The sequence below is a fragment of the Linepithema humile genome, chromosome 4 (assembly GCF_040581485.1).
Source record: "Linepithema humile isolate Giens D197 chromosome 4, Lhum_UNIL_v1.0, whole genome shotgun sequence".
Classification (NCBI taxonomy): domain Eukaryota; kingdom Metazoa; phylum Arthropoda; class Insecta; order Hymenoptera; family Formicidae; genus Linepithema; species Linepithema humile.
This window is the reverse complement of record NC_090131.1, coordinates 6731941-6750929: the sequence shown is the minus strand read 5'-3', so window position 1 is coordinate 6750929 and position 18989 is coordinate 6731941. Positions and strand designations below refer to the sequence as shown.

The 18989-nt window shown below is 30.4% G+C and overlaps 3 protein-coding genes across 6 annotated transcripts in view; 1 reads left to right on the top strand and 2 right to left on the bottom strand.

The window, feature by feature from the left end:
• The first annotated feature begins 1315 nt into the window (after positions 1 to 1315).
• LOC105677632 (uncharacterized) overlaps positions 1316 to 18989 on the top strand; it is a 30485-nt gene continuing 12811 nt past the window's right edge. The window contains exons 1-18 of the mRNA XM_067352919.1: positions 1316 to 3000; positions 3149 to 3268; positions 3634 to 3751; positions 3836 to 4085; positions 4157 to 4279; positions 4652 to 4769; positions 4996 to 5132; positions 5312 to 5444; positions 6433 to 6702; positions 7312 to 7437; positions 7500 to 7620; positions 7919 to 8180; positions 8686 to 8808; positions 9036 to 9126; positions 9306 to 9442; positions 9629 to 9761; positions 9833 to 9962; positions 10162 to 10227. Coding sequence (XP_067209020.1) covers positions 2857 to 3000; positions 3149 to 3268; positions 3634 to 3751; positions 3836 to 4085; positions 4157 to 4279; positions 4652 to 4769; positions 4996 to 5132; positions 5312 to 5444; positions 6433 to 6702; positions 7312 to 7437; positions 7500 to 7620; positions 7919 to 8180; positions 8686 to 8808; positions 9036 to 9126; positions 9306 to 9442; positions 9629 to 9761; positions 9833 to 9883 — 2457 coding nt within the window. The 5' untranslated portion in view covers positions 1316 to 2856 and the 3' untranslated portion in view covers positions 9884 to 9962; positions 10162 to 10227. The remainder of the gene's footprint in view (positions 3001 to 3148; positions 3269 to 3633; positions 3752 to 3835; positions 4086 to 4156; positions 4280 to 4651; positions 4770 to 4995; positions 5133 to 5311; positions 5445 to 6432; positions 6703 to 7311; positions 7438 to 7499; positions 7621 to 7918; positions 8181 to 8685; positions 8809 to 9035; positions 9127 to 9305; positions 9443 to 9628; positions 9762 to 9832; positions 9963 to 10161; positions 10228 to 18989) is intronic.
• Positions 10742 to 13628, bottom strand: LOC105677740 (odorant receptor Or2-like). Of its 2 annotated transcripts, none has more exons than XM_012376570.2 (9): positions 13307 to 13628; positions 12961 to 13080; positions 12734 to 12851; positions 12194 to 12227; positions 11931 to 12059; positions 11753 to 11843; positions 11425 to 11561; positions 11158 to 11293; positions 10742 to 11089 (listed from the first exon to the last, which is right to left on the bottom strand). In XM_012376570.2, exons 1-9 carry the CDS (start codon positions 13460 to 13462, stop codon positions 11042 to 11044), a joined length of 969 nt encoding a protein of 322 aa, XP_012231993.2. In that variant the 5' UTR covers positions 13463 to 13628; the 3' UTR covers positions 10742 to 11041. The 2 variants fall into 2 exon arrangements, with proteins under 2 accessions (XP_012231993.2, XP_067209616.1); XM_067353515.1 differs by having other exon boundaries at positions 12194 to 12470; positions 13307 to 13627.
• LOC136999442 (odorant receptor 4-like) lies at positions 15070 to 17508 on the bottom strand. Of its 3 annotated transcripts, XM_067353558.1 has the most exons (9): positions 17391 to 17508; positions 17032 to 17151; positions 16765 to 16882; positions 16281 to 16563; positions 15997 to 16116; positions 15829 to 15919; positions 15573 to 15709; positions 15326 to 15458; positions 15070 to 15212 (listed from the first exon to the last, which is right to left on the bottom strand). In XM_067353558.1, exons 1-9 carry the CDS (start codon positions 17424 to 17426, stop codon positions 15162 to 15164), a joined length of 1089 nt encoding a protein of 362 aa, XP_067209659.1. In that variant the 5' UTR covers positions 17427 to 17508; the 3' UTR covers positions 15070 to 15161. The 3 variants fall into 3 exon arrangements, with proteins under 3 accessions (XP_067209659.1, XP_067209660.1, XP_067209661.1); XM_067353559.1 differs by lacking the exons at positions 15573 to 15709; positions 15829 to 15919; XM_067353560.1 differs by lacking the exons at positions 16765 to 16882; positions 17032 to 17151 and having other exon boundaries at positions 16281 to 16348; positions 17391 to 17464.

Genomic DNA, 18989 nt, shown 5'->3' with positions numbered 1-18989 from the left:
GGTACGATCGATATGTTACGTAAATCTATCTCGGTGTTAGAGTTAGAGGATTAGTATATCGATTGAAGTGGTAATAAGATGATGATTCCGCGTATACTTTCATCGATTTTTTCTAAGGATTAGACAGGATCCTATTAAATGAGAATTAAGTGGTACGGTTTCACCGTCTCTTGTATCAATCACGCTACCTGTTATCATGTCAGATAGAATCGGAGTTTTCGATGCCACTGATGTTTTGTTAGGCCCGCATCGCTAACAGGATTAAAAGGCGCCGAGTGAGGAGAAAGGACGCATCGATAGGATCGAGTGGCTTTTAAATTCTAAAAGTTCTCAAGATAATGTGAACGACCGCGATGTAAAGGAATTTGTATAGAAGGTGTTCCATTTGTCAAGACATTCAAGTTTCAATAGAAATCGTCTTTATAAATCGTGTCATTCTTAATTCTGTACAATTTTCGATAACGTTGAAAGCATTAGATATTACTAAAAGTTTATTTTCCATTATCGTTCATCTTTGATATGTGGATTATATTTAATAATTTCTGTCACAAAATATCCTACGACATATGCATCATTTTATAAAACGTCATTGCCAAAAATGTGGGATTGTTCCATACAATACTAATCACTATCGATCCGTAATGAAACACAGACACCGCGTAGAAGAATCGTATTCGCCGACGGAAAATAATGCGAAAGCCGACAGAAAGAGAAGGGGAAGAAAGGTAGCAGGATACAACGTTCGCGTGCTACTACCACTACCATTTGCCTTGAGACAATTAACGATATCCATCTCCTACGGGGATCTACCCCTCAAACGGAACAGAACGGAACGAGTCGAGACTCGGCGCGCGTGGCGGCATTCGTCTACGAGTCGCATAACGAGAAGAGCCGCAAGGTGTCGGCCAGCCGAGGGCGGGAGATCTCAGGATAAAGAGATACACACGGCGCCGGAAGGAAGCCCCTCGAGAGAGATTGCATCCGAACCGAAATCCTTGTATTCGGAACCCGGTCGTAAGATTAAAACGCGTTGACATTAAAAGGGCCAAGAATTGTGACGTAATGACCCAAAGCTTGAAGTTTATTCTCAAGATCGTATCTTTTACTTTTATTTGTGCCAAAATGAATAGTATAATGACTCTAAATATTCATTATAAATATTAATTATTAATAAAAATGTGAATTATCAAGTTTTCTTAGCAGAAACGTGAAAAATAGCGTGATGATGAAACGTTAATGCAAAGTGTTGAAGATTATAATGAAATATTGATATTTAAGAAAATTAAACGGTTTTTTTTTTTTTTTTTTTTTTATTGAAAGTGGCACGCAGCTGTCTTTTGATTTCCTCGTTGCAAATGAAATAAAAACGGAATGGTGTTGGGTGAAAGTTAATTTTGTCTCTCTTATGCGGCGATGCCGTTGATAAGAAGTTTTTAATATCCTTGTACTAAGAATCGCGATATAGCTTGGGGGGGGGGGGGGGACGGCGTAGAGTGCTAGTGACCGAAGGCGGGAGATTCCGTGATAAAGAAGTCGAGGGGAAAGGAACTCGAGTGCATTGGAAAGGAAAGGCACCTTGCAATCGGGTGAGCAAAGTAATTTAATCGATATTATCGAGTGGACATTTAAACACATCCAACGTAAACAATGACGAATTGTTAACTTTTTTTTTTTCGAAATGTCTTCGCTATTTATTATTTGAGCTATTAATCATAGAAATGTATCAGCAAATATTTCACAGCGATATATTTTTCTGATCTCGGATAAATTTGACACAGCCACGATTGAAAGCCCTTGTCATATAACCATTAACTTTTCGTCAGCTTGTACTTAATTTCGCATCCAATTAGAAACCTCATTTGAAGGGTGGAGCGTGTGATGAGCGTATGATAGATCGACTGTTGCTGTTTTCAGTTTCGGCACTCTGCCGCTCTCAAAACCGAATCGTTTCCGACAGCCATATGGCATCGCAAGCATGTGGCAAAATCCTGTAGGCGTGCTATTAAACTTTTCATTTTAATATTTCACATTGTTTTGCGGATTAGTTTTCAGTATATTTTATAATATAATTTGTATTTAAAATATGTGCTTTGTCTTGAAGCATTTATTTGCGTTATTTTAAAAGTACTTTGCGAAGATGACTTTTTTAAATATTTCACTAAAATAATTATCGTTATTATATTTTATTATAATATTATTGAAAGATGTTTGGCTATACGACACGTATAAATCTGCACTGTGTTGGCTGAACATCGCGGAAATTATGCAACTACATAATGCACAGACGTAACAATCGTTAGACACACCACACAATTTATTCAATAATTATAAATATCTCTATAAAAATGTGCGACAAGTAACAATACGTACATAATCTTCCACATTTGTGATATAGTGTTCGGCATTCTCTGTTTCTTGGAAATCTTTGCTATAGTTCTCTGATTGAAAATGTGTATCATCGATACATAATATTATGCTCTCTTTGTCTTGTTTTTCGCACTCAGAGACACCACACATTTCAGCAGCACGTAATAAAGTAACAGAAATTCTATGCGCGGAGCAAGACGATGCCAGATAAAGAACTATTATGAAAATTGATACTCTTAATCAAAATGATAGATAATTTGACAAATTTAGGGAAACTGCATTGATTTAATTTTGCAAGTAACGAACATCATTTGTAAGATTGCGTGTATATGTTTCTACAATCATACATATCGACTATAAGTCTTTAATTGGTCCAATTACTTTGAGACCAAGTTACACAAGGAATTGTTAATACTACGAGATATTGTACGTGACTGGTGGATGTGGTAGGGATCAAAGTGTCCGTACTGCTTTGTTAACTTAAGCAAAATGGACTTCTTTGACGGTCGCAACTATAGAGTCAATAAAATTCTGCTATCAGCAATTGGCCAGTGGCCGTATCAATCGTCAAAGACAAGCCGCACTATAGTTATCGTCATAGCGGCTATAGCTTGTACGCAATTTTTCACGAAGGTATAACGGTGATTAATGTTCTAGCGCGCGTTAACTTTTTGCTCGAAAAAATAAATCCATCAGTTCTCGTAGCGAATAAGGGCTGTGAAGTGATGAAACAAATACATAGATTTGATTCTTCAAAATTGACATATTTTATCCATTCAAGATATGTGGTATGTTATCTTATATTCACGACATGGACATCGTGATCGAATGCCTTATTCCGATTATGGTTGATATATCAGGTATGACGAAAATAATGAATTCCATGTTATGCGTGAATGAGGTAGGTGGGATCATCTTGAAAATAATGTCAGTATATAAAACGTATCATTAAAAAGTAATAATTTAAATAATTATTGGATTATAACATATTGCACGGACAACCGCGTTTTATAAATTTAATTTTTTTTTATAGTTTATCGTTTAGATTCTCTGGCTATTTTCTATTTCAAAAAGCTATTTGTTTAATTAGATTATTTTTTGTCATTATTCGAGATTGTCTTATTCATAATGCATTTCAGATTAATTATCTCTACTTGTTTTACGTAATATGTTCATCTACTTAAATTCTTTTGTAACATTAATTACAAACATGTATTATAAATTAAAATGTTTACTCAAAAATAATTTGCACAAGTAAATTTATAGCTAAGGGCATTGCTCGATCGAATACGATGTGATTTTCATTCCGTAAGAAGATCTAAAGATATAGAAATTCTGCAAAAGTACGCGGACAATGGCAAGAAATTTTCGACTATTTATGTTTGTGAGTAATTAATGGGTGGAGAAAAAAAAATTTTGTATTTACTTAGTTAATTTGGATGATTATATTTAAATAACACTTCTTCAGGTGTGATGTTTACGCTAACGTCAGTATTTATGATGATGCCTCTCCAAGAATTAATTCTTCATGTTACTAACGAGACGACCCGGCCAATGCTGCACAGAGTCGAATATTACATTGACATGGATAAATATTACTTTCCAATTTTGATTCACGGATACCTTACCGTTGTGATTTGCGTTACGGCTATCGTCGCGGCCGATGCGATATTTGTGATATTTGTGCAGCACGTTTGCGGGCTATTGATTATGACTGGGTATGTAGCGGTGGGTGGAAAAAGATTTTACGAATAGTTCTCTTGTAAAATTTATATTGTTACTTTCGAAGATCGCGAATAGAACGAGCGATACAAGAGGAATATTTCACCGGAAATGACAATCCTCCCATTATGAAAGACAAAGCGTATCGAAATATGGTACAATGTGTCCACGATCATAAAGCAGCTATAAGGTTTGTGTCGTTTGTATCAAGATTGTTTAAAAAATCTTTGCGTTTCAAAAGTATTCTTCTATAAACTTTATTACGAAAATAAATATACGAAGAGATAAAATTAATTAGCAGTATAATTTTTTCCATTAGTTAATTTATGCTTTATTTAAAAAATTCGATAGATTTTGAATGATCTGATAGATTTTTATAATTCTAAGATAACTTAGTGACATATTGACAGCCGGTTAGGTAAAATCACGCCGTGACGCTATTCTTCACAACGCCGGTTGTCAATGTGTTAAGATACTTAAATTTTCTGCTTTTGGAATATAAAGTTCGGAGAGTTTTTTGCGTAAATATAATTAATTGTTTAACTTTTGTGGTGTCGCGAAGTATTACATTTCCATCGATATATCCAAGGTTTGTCGATCTTATGGAACTCACGTATTCTAAGCACTTTCTGTTCCATGCTGGATTGAATATGGTGGCTATGAGCATTACAGGTGTTGGGGTATGTGCGTTTCGCATTTATTTATTGTAATAATGCAGTCTATTAATTAAATAATAGACTGATGATTAAGCGATAAATACTTTTGCAAACTTAAATTGATATTCATTGAAAAAAAAGGAAAGAGGTAGCTTTTATTACGCTCACCTAGATTATTTGATATTTAAAACATTATTTATATAAAAATTATTTAATCACTTTCTAGTACAATTAATTCAATGTCGTTTAGGCTGTGTCAAAATCGGACGATCCGTCTGAGCTTCTTAGACTAGTGGCAGTCTCGTGGGCATTGCTATTTCATCTGTGCTTTGAATGTATGAATGCTCAGAGATTAATAGATTATAGTGGATATCTTCACATTAATCTGTATGTATATTTTGAAATATATTGCAAAATAATTAATATTAAATTGTGGACGGTGATAATGTTTCGTGCAGAAATTGTAACGATAGAAATTAATAGAGTAATACGAATAGATTAATAGATTAATACGAATTTGAAAATAGGACCAGATAAAGCGTGAGCAAGCTTTATTATAATTGCAGAATAAACTTGAACTGGTATGATGCATCGCCTAGAACTAGAAAGCTTATTCTTTTTATGATGATGAAAACTCAACCACCTTGCGTTTTAACGGCCGGTGGTATGTTTGTTTTATGCATGGAAACATTCGCGACGGTAAGATATTCACCGCAAACTTGTAGGTAACAATGCTGATCAATTTGCAAATACGATTTCGCGTTAACGACACATATTTTATTTTCTCATGCAAAATTTTATATCGCTAAATGAAAAACAAATATTTTAATTTAAATAAATAAATTTTACATATACGCCACAATAAATTTTATTAAATATTTCTATATTAATTATTGATTGTATCGATTTTATATTAATTTTATATTCAAATATTTTACTTACAATGTTGGCCGTTCTTCTTTAAGATTGTGAAAACTGCTGTATCGTATTTCACTTTTCTACGTTCAGCCAAATAATGGATCCTTCTTTTCGAAGCTTGATGTGACGATGATATCAAGAAACGGCAACCAAAAACGGTTAGCTAGATATTTTGACCTGAAACGGAAAAGATCGCCACAGTTACTCTCTATTGATATTGTATAAAAGTTTTATAACATAAAATTGAATTAAAATTTAAACGTGAACTATATAACTGAAATCGCATTACAGTCACATCATACGTACCGTCGTAAATGTATTTTTCTATACAGCAACATTTTCTCCAACAAGTATTTTAATATTGAATTTTATCAGAATAATTAATCTGATGAAAAATAATAGATGAAATAATTAGATGAAAAATCAAATTGTATTCAAAACAATATGATCTGATTTAGTAGCTCGTATATCTCGTGTCTCTCGAATTTTCTCTCTGACTCTTGCACAATCACGTTATTACGATAAAAAAGAAAAAAAAAGAAAAGAATTCAAGTTAAAATCACACTGAAAAATCTTGTACAAGGAACAAGCGGAAATTCAAGCGAAGCGTTGTATATGTACTTTTAACTTTCTACGAAATCGACATTTAGCTTAACCCCTTCTGTGTATTGCATTTGTTGCAAAAAAAAGATGTGTATGATGTTTCGAGAATTTATTTCTTTCTTGAAATGCCTCGTGAACGTTATATGATACCGATTTGATTTCACGGTACAATTTTTTTCTATTACGCACCGTCCAAAGGGAATGCCTAACGAGGCCGGTGAATTTCTCCCCGCATGTGGCGCTTTCCTCTTGGTTACAAGCTCAGTATGATACCTGCCGCGGAGCAGTCAAGATGGATAGTGTTCAAGGGCAATATATGCGTATCAATCAGTTTCTAATGTGCATCATTGGTCAGTGGCCTTATCAGGAAAACTGGGAAAAATTTTTGATTCAAATCGTCTTCGTGCCCGCGGTTTTCTTTCAAGCGGTCCTCCAGGTAAATTTTCCCGAATTTCTGCTGAATAGTAAGAAAAGTAGATTTTAATTAATTAATTAATATTAATTTAATTAATTATAATTTTATTAATTTAATTAATTAATTAATTTTTATCCTATATTGTATCAATAGTAGCATTAGCGTGAAAATATAGGTTTATCTGCAAATTCGCATAACTCGGACAAAAAAAATTGTAGGAACATTTTTAAACACGCATTTTGCAGGTAAAGAGTCGTAGTTTTTGTCACTTGTCATGAATTTTTCGAAAAAAATTTTATTATTGAGCTGCAGAGTGTCGAAGGTACGTAATTTTAAAGAACAAAACAGCGTGTTCTTTTTTCGGTTTCAGAAGCATAAAGATAAAAAATTTTCAAAAAATAGCTTAATAGCACGTACAAGCTTCAAACTTTAAAACGCTTTTTTCTATTTTTGATCTGCGATGATTTTTTGCCGAGTTACAGCGATTTGATTCAGCAATTCAACGGCGATTCAAAGAGTTTGAAATCACGAAATATACGTATTATATTTTGAAGACAACATTTATGAGATCTTACAATTAGTTAAATTTTTTATTAGCCGAAAGCTCGCAAATTTTGAGGATTTTTATAGGGCGGCGGCATGATCACCGCTTGGCGCGCAGGTGATATTGACGCGGCTATGGAGAGTTCGTCACCTTTTGTTATTAGTCTAATGTGCATCTTCAAACACATTAATTATACATACAATCATGAGCAGGTATGTTTCTAAAAATGCGGGTAATCTTTGCCACACGATACTAAGCGTATTCGTAAATGTAGATGAAGAAGCTCGCTGTTGTAATGGTGGAGGATTGGAATATTTATTCAAAGTTTAGCAACGAGTACAATATCCTTTGTAGGAATTATGCGATGGGCAGAAAAGTCACGATTGCTTATGCAGGTAAAAATCATATTGAAGATTTAAAATTCGATAAAGTTTGCATAAATTCTATGGTTAAATTAAGCTCAATATACAAAAAAAATTTATATACAAATGTAGAATTTATTAAATACAATAATTAAATTTTTTAATATAGTCAGATTTTAAACGAAGTGTTTCAATATCTTTTTAATACAGTTAGATTTTAAACGAAGCGATTTAACATTGCGTGTATAGGCAAAACGATATAGGCACAAATGGGGTGCGACCCCATTATACAACTAGGGAGTGCGATGCTTGATTGATACATTATTTACAGTCTCTCTATACGGCTCAATGACTCCCTTTCTCCTCGTGCCAGTGTTATTAAACACAGCTAATTATATGGGTCTGTACAACATGTCTGACGATAGACCTTTGATGTTCCGCACGGAATACTTTCTAGATTCCCAGAAGTATTACTATCCGTTACTGGTGCACTCGTACATCGGCACCCTCGGCTTCGTCTCGATCGTCGTGGCGATTGACTCGATGTTGGTGTTTCACGTCCAGCACGAATGCGGCATGTGCGAAATCCTAGGGTAACTCCGCAATAATAGCACTTTGTAAGACTGAAACAACATTCTCATTCGAAACGCACTTCTCATGTGTCTATCGCGCGTAAGAATTCGTAGTTATATGTTTTTTGCGAGAAAAATCCAGCGATTTCATCTCATGCTCAACATTCCATACTGTTACATACATATTTCTTACATTTTATAAATCTGATATAAGGATATGCATTCTGTGTCGTGTAAATTGATTGTTGTTGAATGAGAGAGGGAGATTGTGTAATAAATATTTGTCATTGGTCATGAACGTCTTCTTAATGCATAAATATACATATATATATATATTACCCGAATTCATGTCATCCATACAACATCTCATCGTAAGGATAAATATGAAATCATGTACAATCATACGATAGAGATAGCGATATTGAATTTTAATATTAAGACTCATCCGAAATCATATAGTTACATTTCAACATTCTTGGACTCAATTTATGCTTAAGATACGTTCATCTCAATGAGCATTTTTTAGATATCGGCTAGCGCGGATTGTTGAAGCAACTACTTTAGACATAAATTTGTATCCATCTAGAGAAGAGGATACGGCGTACAAACGTGCTAAGAGTTGTGTGATCATGCACAACCACATAATAGAGTTAGTACATCTAAATTATCTTATATTTTTTTACATTAACAAATTTTTATATATGTGTTAGAGTGAAAGTACATATTTGAATCAATTTACATTATTTTATCGATCTTATTAAATTCAATTTAATTTTCTACATATTTATCAATTATTTTGTTTGAATTAAAAATTACTTTAGCACACACATATACATTTTTATTAATAAATGTTATCAATTTTTTTCGCCTATCAAGGTACGCTAAATGTATCGAGAATGCGAATACGACATCGTATTTTTTTCAATTAGGTTGTAATATGATGGGCATGACTTTTACAATATTCCAGGTTAGTATTGCAGGAAAAAAAAGTAGCTTAATTATAGATGTCGATATTGAGAGATTTTACGTTTATCAAATTTGCACTATCTTTCAAAGATCGTAATAATGTAAGATTAGAGCATATCTTTTTTTAGACAGTTGTAATTGCACATAAAAGTATGAAAAAAAATTTATATTTACGATTAGGCGGTGGTGAAGTTGACCGATCCAAAGGAAGCTCTGCGATACGCATCGTTCACGGTGACCTTGTTCTCCGTGCTCTTTCTCGAAAGCTGGCCGGGCCAGCAATTGTCGGATTACACTGATAAAATTTTTAGATACATGTATGAAATGATATGTCTTATTATTGTTTTAAAAATTATTGATAGCTGATAAAACAAGTTAGTTATTACTAACGCACTCGGCACGTACAATCGCGAGCACAGACTTGCCAAAAACTTGTTTGAAATCAATTAAATGACATTTTTAACAAAGAAATAATTTGACGGTCTTTCTCATCGGTCTTTCAGAACCGATGGACAGTGGTATCAGTCTCCGTTGAGCGTGAGGAAAGTGATCTGCATTATGCTGTTGAAAAGTTACGTGCCAATTAGAATAACTGCGGGCAAGCTGTACGCGCTGAATTTGCAGAACTTCTCTGCCGTAAGAGAGCTTTCTCAAATGAAATTCGAAACCGCATCGCCGCGAATGTTGACGTATTATTTTCTTTGAAGGTTATGCGCACGTCGTTCTCTTACTTCACCGTCCTCTGTTCTATGCAGTGAGCGTATTACAGCTCAATGGTTGTTATATGACAGCAGTTACAACTGATAGATCTTCTCACACTCATTTCCTCGACAACTCGTGAGTTATAACTATAAATAATTACAGGACGTTGGTTGAAATTCTGAATTACTTGTCACTTGACGATGGTAAATGACGCGTGACCAAAATTACAACCGAAATATATTTTGGCATTAAATGTTTGGCAGTTATATTATTGGCACAATATTATTTATGAAAAAAGCAAATATTTGAGTCTAACAGTTGTGATTTTCCCTAGTTTTATTTAGCTGCGAAAATACTTGAAATTGAAAAATACTAAGAAAGATACAAAGTTTATAACAAGGTATGTATCTTCTAGTTAATAAATTAATTACTAAATCACGTTAGCCACATAAACATCTTCCAATTTATTTATGGCGTTCGAGTCTTCACTGCATAGACCATAGAAGCATAAGATACGAGAGCGCTGTAGTCATTACCATAAATAAAACTTCATATTATTGATAGCAAAATCACACATTTATCTTACGGAATTATTATAATCATCGAGCCAAAATTCATATACGAAAAGACGAAGATCTTCCTCATAGTTATCTTCAATAGCCTGTTGCTCCTTATCATGATCATTATCAAAAGCTTTTGCGAGGCTATACAAACAACTGAAATTCATACTGAATTCCATATATTATTGGTAATTAAGACTTACGAATATTTTATTCCGGTATATTAATAGTTAAAGAATTATATTTTTAGTGTATTACGTACGATTACGTATATGATTATCTATTAGGAAATATATTGTCTAATATTAATTTTTTAAATATTTTTTTATTTACCAAAACTTTAGAGTATGAAAAAATATATTTAGAATAATAACGGTAATTGAAAATAAAACAATTTTTATATTTCTTATCTTTTTAATAATTTGTGACAGATTAATGCAAATTTCTTGTTTTACAATAATTTAAATTAATTTTTTTGCTTTAGAATGCTTTAGAATAATTCTTTAACTTAAAAATTAACCATTTTTTTTACAATCGGCATTGACTTAATTAACTGCATAAAGATGTGCTTGTCAAATATTGAAATTAATGATGGATAAATATTGTATTGCAGTGATAAACGATAATATATAAATATAACCATTATGTATTATGCTACACAGATCGTAATAGCATAAAGTATGACATCGACATCCGCAAAATCTTAAACAAAATATTTTTATTTTTATAACGAAGTGGTATATGATAATTAAAAAAATAATTATACTTACTGCGTTGAAAGTTACGTATGACATCACGATGAATCTATGACCGCCACTTACTATCAATGGTTTTTTACTGTTCATCATGATCATTATAAGAAGCTTTCTTGCCATTATTGGCATGTTATACCATTCTGTATTATATCTGCAAAGTTTGCGAAAGTTTAGATTTATTCCATACATTTGATTTGCCGATTAATTCGTTACATTTTTACAATAAAAATCAGTACAATTCGTAATTTTCTAAATGTATTCTCAATATTCTATAAAACGTACGCGGAGTCAAACACCTTCTCGCTGGAATCTATAATTTTCTGACCTTGCCAATTTTCAAAAAATAGATTTATTAAAAGCCCATTCAAATAGCTACTGTGATGCAAAACGAGATTAAGGTTTCCCATGTTCGTTAACACCTGAAGGATATCGAAATATATAAGTTATGATATGTTGCTAATCACAAGTAAAAATTGTTAATTTTTTTAGATAATTAATAATTATCCAATTTTATTAAATAATTGTTACAAAGATCTGTACGTGTCTTATGAAATATTCAAAAGGTATTACACAGCTTTTTAAAAAGTTTTTTGCAAGTACAATTCAGTACCTGATATCCTAATACACTTAACACTAACATGGTACATCCCATATGTATAAAAAGAGGAATACTGTATGTTGATTCCATAATTGTAACAAATCTGATGCAATAAGCGTAAACATATTAATTTATTACGGTTATTCTCAAAAATATTATATTTCCATATTAACATGCAATTTGTACGCACTGTATTGCTTCTGCGTGTCTCCGAATGCTATACACCACATTTGAGTACGATTTATTTTTCTTTGACGTCGTGGTGCACGTCAAAATAGAATCATTATTTTCCAATTCGAAGGCGTGCTCCAGTCGAAATCTAAAGGTTATTATTATTATCCAAGTAATTATTATTCTTCAAAAAAATTACGACTTAAAGCAAGTATCACTCGACGAGTAAAACGTTCGGTTATTTTCGTATTTCACAAGTTAATAATAATTCCTCAAACCCACCTTAAAGCCGCGAATAGACCGCAGCAGTGTTCGACTAGTGATAAATACAAGGTATCGAATGCACATATTAGTACCATAACACTTATAATACATGTATTTGTGTGTATACAGATTGGAATGAAATATGTGTCTACATCAACCATGTAATTGATACGATAGGGTATTCCTGGATAGAGATTATTTGCTATCGACGAAACACCGTCTTTGGGTTTTTTGGCAGTGAATCCTCCTAATATTGTTGTAAATACGAAAAGGGCGGCGTGACCAAGTACGATACCTAATTTATATGAAAGTGTCGGGTTTTGGAATTTTTGAAATTTAGAATTATAAATATATTTTGTTGCTATATACAAAAATACTATTATTTTAAGGTCAAAAAGTCATTATTATTATAAAATGTGAAGTACTTTTTCGAAATATTTAAAAAATATTATAAATCGCCAGTTGTCTTTTAAAACTATTCATTGGACATAAAAATACGTTTGAAATTTGTTATTGCTATAAAATTATATTACAATTACACTCAATTGTTAAACTTACTCGTATAAGCGATGCCCAAGTTTCGTCCATACAATGCATGCGACTGTTGTATTTTATATTCCTCATCCGACTTTGGCGAAAGACAGTACTTTTGCATTTTTATTAAAAGTATTTTTATCTACAAACCGAGAATAATTTAAATACGATTACGTAATTATTTTACGAGTTTACTGTTATTATTTTAATTATTATATGTTAAAATAATTGCGTCACTTTTATTAACGTACCTTTGGTAACGTATATATCGCACAGATTACTTTAGAGTAGCCCACTATACCAAGAAATAATAACGGCACTGAATCCACTAATGCGAAGGTATCTCTCCATATTTCCGCTATACCCATTATCTGCATTTTCCATGGATTATATTATTAATATGTTACGTAACAATCACATATAGTTTAAATTAAATTGTTTAATCTTAAATCATTTTGTTAAACGCATGAAAATTTTTGTGTACGCGTATCGCATATATCATGGTATAATTTTCTGAAATAATATTCGATTTCCATAGTGTAATAAGTTAGAAAATAATCTCAATGTTTGAAGACAAGACATTTTTCCGTAATGTACCTCGAACACGTATCCGGATCCGAGCACCAATGCTATTGCGAAGTATATTACGTAGCGTCTGACTACCGTATGAAAGGGCCATGTACCAGAGAGACTTAATAATACTCGAATGATATTATAATGCGATCTCTGAAAAAACCGATCAACATTATTCATTTTCTTTTATCTGCGGTTGTTGTAAAAGAGAATTGACGTAGGGTGTAGAGCACATAAACTTCCTATTCAGAATTTCCTTTAATACAATTGCTGTGTGTACGTCTTTGTGATACGCAGAAACTGATATTGTCAACACACATATGCTGCAAGAACGATATCAAAGCACGAGGGGTTATTTGCGATCGATTGCGAAAGATTGTTTCCTACAAATTGCCGGATTATATTCTGTAGTTACTATACACGTTTGAAAGTAATATCTTTTATACTGGTTCTTTCTGAATATTATAAATAATGTTCAGACTATAGCTACTTTATTAAATTTGAAGACGACAGTGATGAAAGAAACTCTTACTGCTTTGTTGCATACATTGACGTTGATTTTCGATATTATTTCTACTTTTAATATTGAAAAAATTTTTTATTTCCAACAGTTATATGTGGAATTGATATATAAGGATGTTGCAAATACAAAAGATAAAAAATTTTGTATACAATATTATTTAAAAATATTAGAAACTTACTTTGGTAATAGAAATTTGACACTTTGATTATTCAACATTGTCATATACAGCTTATGTAGATTTAAATTCAAGAATCTATCACATTGGTGACAGTAAAGTATAATAGTTTCTGTAAGTCGTAACATTTTTTAATTAATTTGATTTTTTTATGCACTACTTCGTACATTTCGTACGAAGTACACTTTTTATATTTACAACAAACATTTACATAATTTTGAAGATACATTCTTACATTTATTTATATCAGACGTGTGCAGATTCATACACTTTTTGCTGTAATTTATCATTTCCCAATTTTATCAATTTTTATCAATCAATATCAAAGAACGTGTTTAGAAGAAGCTAGTTAAGTAACATGCTTTAGCATATGATTAACATCTTTTGTATTTATTATTTTTGAAAAAGTATTTTTATGTAACTAACATTGATACAATATTCTGAAATAATTCAAGCATATCTTAAAAATTCTATAATATTTAAAACTGATGTATCAGCTTTATTCGTCACGAAGAGAGATACCCCACATATTGAGTACAATATCTAATTTAGAACGTATCATCTTTTCAGATATTTATCATTTGTAAGTACAGTTATGAAAAAAAAAATTAAGACAGCACATAAGTAAGTCTTGGGAAAATGTATCTTATATGGAAACATAATGCAAAAGTTATCTGATAAATAAGACATATAAAAATGATGTAGAAATGTTTAATAGCATTGTAACATTGATTAGAAATCACTATAAAATAATTACGTTTACTGCATTTAAAGGAGATTTTTATTTCTAATATTGATATATATGTATATATATTGATTATAATAAAAGATTATTTTTAAACAAGTATTTTATATTAACTTGTTAAAAATTATTATGTAAATATTTAAAAAAATTTGCGACATGTGTTATTACTTTGAAAAATAATTTTTTATCTTCTAAAATGCATCCCATGGCGACACCTACCACACTTCTTTTTCTTCAAAATAACGTTTGTCAAAAATTTCTTCAAATATTTACATAATAATTTTTCATGAATTAATGTGGAATCCTTGTTTAAAAATAATCTTTCTCTATACCAAAAATAACAATTCAGTTTTATCTAAGTATTTATTTAACAATGGCTAGTTATTAAAGTATAGTGAACAATAATATATATATGTATTTATTATGTTTAAAACTTTTACGTCACAGACCGAAGTAACATGAAGTACGACATTGATGTACGCATCATCTTAAACAAAATTTTATTTTTATAAGGAATAATACAGTACTATACAATTTTATAATAAACAAAAATTATATTGATTATAAATTATATTGATTATTAGAAAATAATTTACTTACTGTGTTGAAAGTTATATATGATAGTATCATGAATTTACTAGCCGTTACTACCATTGGCTTTATACTTCTCATCATAATCATCAAAAGAAGCTTTCTTGTAGATATCGGCATGTTATACCACTCTGTGTTATATCTGAAAATTTCGCACAATTTATACCATTGTGTTTTCTTGTTTATTACATGGTAACATTTTTATGAGTCTGTATAGCTCGTAATTTCGCAAATGTATTGTTGATATTGTACGTACACGGATTCGAATACTTTCTCGCTAGAGTCTATAATTTTCTGACCTTGCCAATTTTCAAAAAATATATTGATTATAATTGCATTGATAAAACAAATATATTTTACAAGATCATTAGAATTGTCGACATTTATTAGTAGCTAATAAAAACATATAAGTAGGTAATAATATGTAATAATTAATGATTAAATTAAATAATTAATTTTATTAAAGAATTATTAGAGAATTTGTGTAGAAGTAAATCATACTTGATGAATACCTGATATCCTAGAATACTTAAACATAATGTGACGTATCCTATATGTAGGAAGACAGATGGACTGAATACTGTATTTATAAGGTTAATAAATCTGGCGTGTAATATACATATATAAAGATATTAATTTATATTATTAATTTATTAATTTTTATATTATCATATACATACTGTATTGTTTCTGCATGCCTTCGAACAATGTATATCACATTTAAGTAAGATTGATCTCTCGTAGACATCTTTATCGAAACATCACCATTATTTTTGGACAATGCATTTTCTAAACAATATCTGAAACATATATTTATCCAAAATTTAAGAAATTACATTTTAAATTTAATAAATAAATTGTTTATTAATTTACGGTGATACAAATTAATTAAATATGAATACTTTGGAAGGCTGTATATACTCGAGTTTGTATTTCGTAAAATAATAAAATTTATTTGACTCACCTAACAGTTGCAAGCAAACCGCGACAGTGTTCGATCAGTGTTATATACAGGACATCGATGGCAATTTCCTGAAATACATAACATACGCAGCATGCAGCCGTGTGAATAAAAATTGGAGCATAATATGTATCAACATCAATCATATAATTAACTCGATATGGCACTCCTACTTGGTCGCTGGCTATTTCGTTAGAGAATGTATCATTCTTTGTGGTTTCTGTACGTTTAAGCTTTGTCAATAACATTGTAACATTCCAAAGAATGCTGTGGCTAAGTATAATATCTAATTTATTTAAAAAATATCAAGTATTATGTTTAATGATTATAAAGAGTTATAATTATCACAAAAAATTAAACGTTTTTTAAAGATAATTGGAATTATTGTAAAATGCCAAATTCTTTTTGACGGAATTTTAGAAGATCAAATGCAGAAATATGCTGAAAACTTTATTATTACTTTATATTACTATTACATCCTGCATACATGTATAAGCGCTGCTTAAGTTTCGTCCATACAGCACGTGCGAGTTATATAACTTAGATTCCTCGTTCGCTTTTGAGGAAAGATAATATTCTTGTATTTTTATCAGTAATAATTTTATCTATAATTCAAGGAAAGTATTTAAGTACAATCCATAATACAATTATAAGTACATCCAAATACAATTCCATAAAATTTGTTTGTAATGCTATTACTATTTTTTTAACATTACGTATTAGCATGACCAATACGCCAGTCTTGTTAACATACCTTGGGTAACATATACACCATAGAGATCGTTTTACCTATGCTCAATGCAGCAAGAAATAATAATGGTAAATTATCGAGAAGCATAAAAACATCTTGCCTAATGTCTATTATCCCCATTATCTGTATTTTTCATTTATTACATTACGAATAATATGTAACAATGACATATCATTTTAATTAAACCGTTTAATGATATTAAGAACACCCACATGTAAAAACAAATGTAAATTTTTATATACGCATGTCGTAGGTATTGCGATATTATTTTTTGAAATAATTTTTAATTGTTATATTTTTTTTATTACTTATGAAAAAGTAATAGTATAATATTTCTAGGTAGAATATATTTTTTATCATACCTGGAACATGAATCCCGAACCGAGTACCAGTACCATTATGAGGTATATCGTGTAGCGTCTGACTGTAGACTGAAAGGGCCATAGACCAAGGACACTTAAAACTATCCGAGCGATATTGTAATGTGAATTCTGAAAAAACTGGTCGAATTTATCCATCTTATATTTTTTCTATCGCAGTAAAGCGATAGAGAAGCTAGCAGTAAAAGTAATAGCCGATATATAAAGCATTGGGATATAAAGCACATTAAATTCTTATTGAAAATTCTGTTTAATACAATTTCTATGTACGCGTCTGTGTGATATTCTGGAATTGTCAACACAAGGGTTGTAAAACTCACATCAAAGTGCTAGGAGTCATTTGCGATCGATCGGAAAATTACGAAATTATCTTTCACATGTTGCAAGATTTATATATTATGATTGTGCAATAAAAAAGTTTTATAATTTTTTTTATTTACTTACAAATTATATCTAACAGAAACATTGAGCCTTTTTAGTCTTTTTACATTGTTGCATTTGAAGCGAGTGGTTTTGCGATGACAGTTAAAAGAGTTTTTATCGATTTATATTCTTATATCTGCATTAATGGGCTTTTTTTGTTAATATTGAAAAAAGTTTAATTTTTTATTTGCAACATTTGTATATGTATATAGATATTGTTTAGAAATTAAAGTTACATTATAAAGAATAATAAAAAAGTATACGCTGCTAATAGAGTTAGAATTGTGTTTTGACATTTGAGAAGTAAATAGATATATAAAAAAATAAATACATAAATAAGAAAACAAAAAATTAAAATTAAAAAATTTTTTAAAAATATTAAAAAAATAAAAATATTTAATTAAAAAATGAAAAAATATAAAAAATTTAATCAAAATAAAAAGATATTTATTAAAAAACGCAAAAAAACTTGGCGCTGCTACAGTAAACTACATGTTAATTTCATTGTTTTATAATACTTTGTGGTGTAGCAGCGCCAAGTTTTTTTGCGTTTTTTAATAAATATCTTTTTATTTTGATTAAATTTTTTATATTTTTTCATTTTTTAATTAAATATTTTTATTTTTTAAATATTTTAAAAAAATTTTTTAATTTTAATTTTTTGTTTTCTTATTTATGTATTTATTTTTTTATAATATATATAGTATATAATATAGTTAATTATATATACGACAGCTTTATGTACAAGAGTTTTATAGAAGAGTTTTATAGAAATAGTGTACAACTTTTTTCATAGTTCTTTAGTCCCACTTGGTGCCATTTCCTGATATCATATTTTTTTGTAGAAAGTATATGTAATAGCTTTTTTAAAAATTTTACTATATACAAGTTTTTTTTGAAAGGTTTTAATATCTATGACAGGTTTTTTTGAAAGGTTTAATATATACGACAATTTTTTTGAAAGATAAAACAATATGGTTTTGTTTTAGTTGTGACAAGAGCGTGTACTTGGCGCCTTTTTTTTTACCTTTTTTTAAAAAAGGTAATTTTTTGATAGATATTATTTCTTTTTTTGTAATATATATACGACAGCTTTTTTTGATTTAATATATAGGTACGACAATTTTTTGAAAGGTAAAACAATACTGTTTTGTTTTG

Coding starts and splice junctions, on each gene's coding strand:
- LOC105677740 (XM_067353515.1), bottom strand. CDS start 13,462: ATGAATAATGTTGATCGGTTTTTTCAGAGATCGCATTATAATATCATT. Junction 13,081..13,306: donor GATCCGGATACGTGTTCGAG/GTACATTACGGA, acceptor TGGAAAATGCAG/ATAATGGGTATAGCGGAAAT. Junction 11,562..11,752: donor TAAGTGTATTAGGATATCAG/GTACTGAATTGT, acceptor GATATCCTTCAG/GTGTTAACGAACATGGGAAA.
- LOC136999442 (XM_067353558.1), bottom strand. CDS start 17,426: ATGGTACTGGTACTCGGTTCGGGATTCATGTTCCAG. Junction 17,152..17,390: donor GTTCGGGATTCATGTTCCAG/GTATGATAAAAA, acceptor TGAAAAATACAG/ATAATGGGGATAATAGACAT. Junction 15,213..15,325: donor CATATATAACTTTCAACACA/GTAAGTAAATTA, acceptor ATTTTGTTTAAG/ATGATGCGTACATCAATGTC.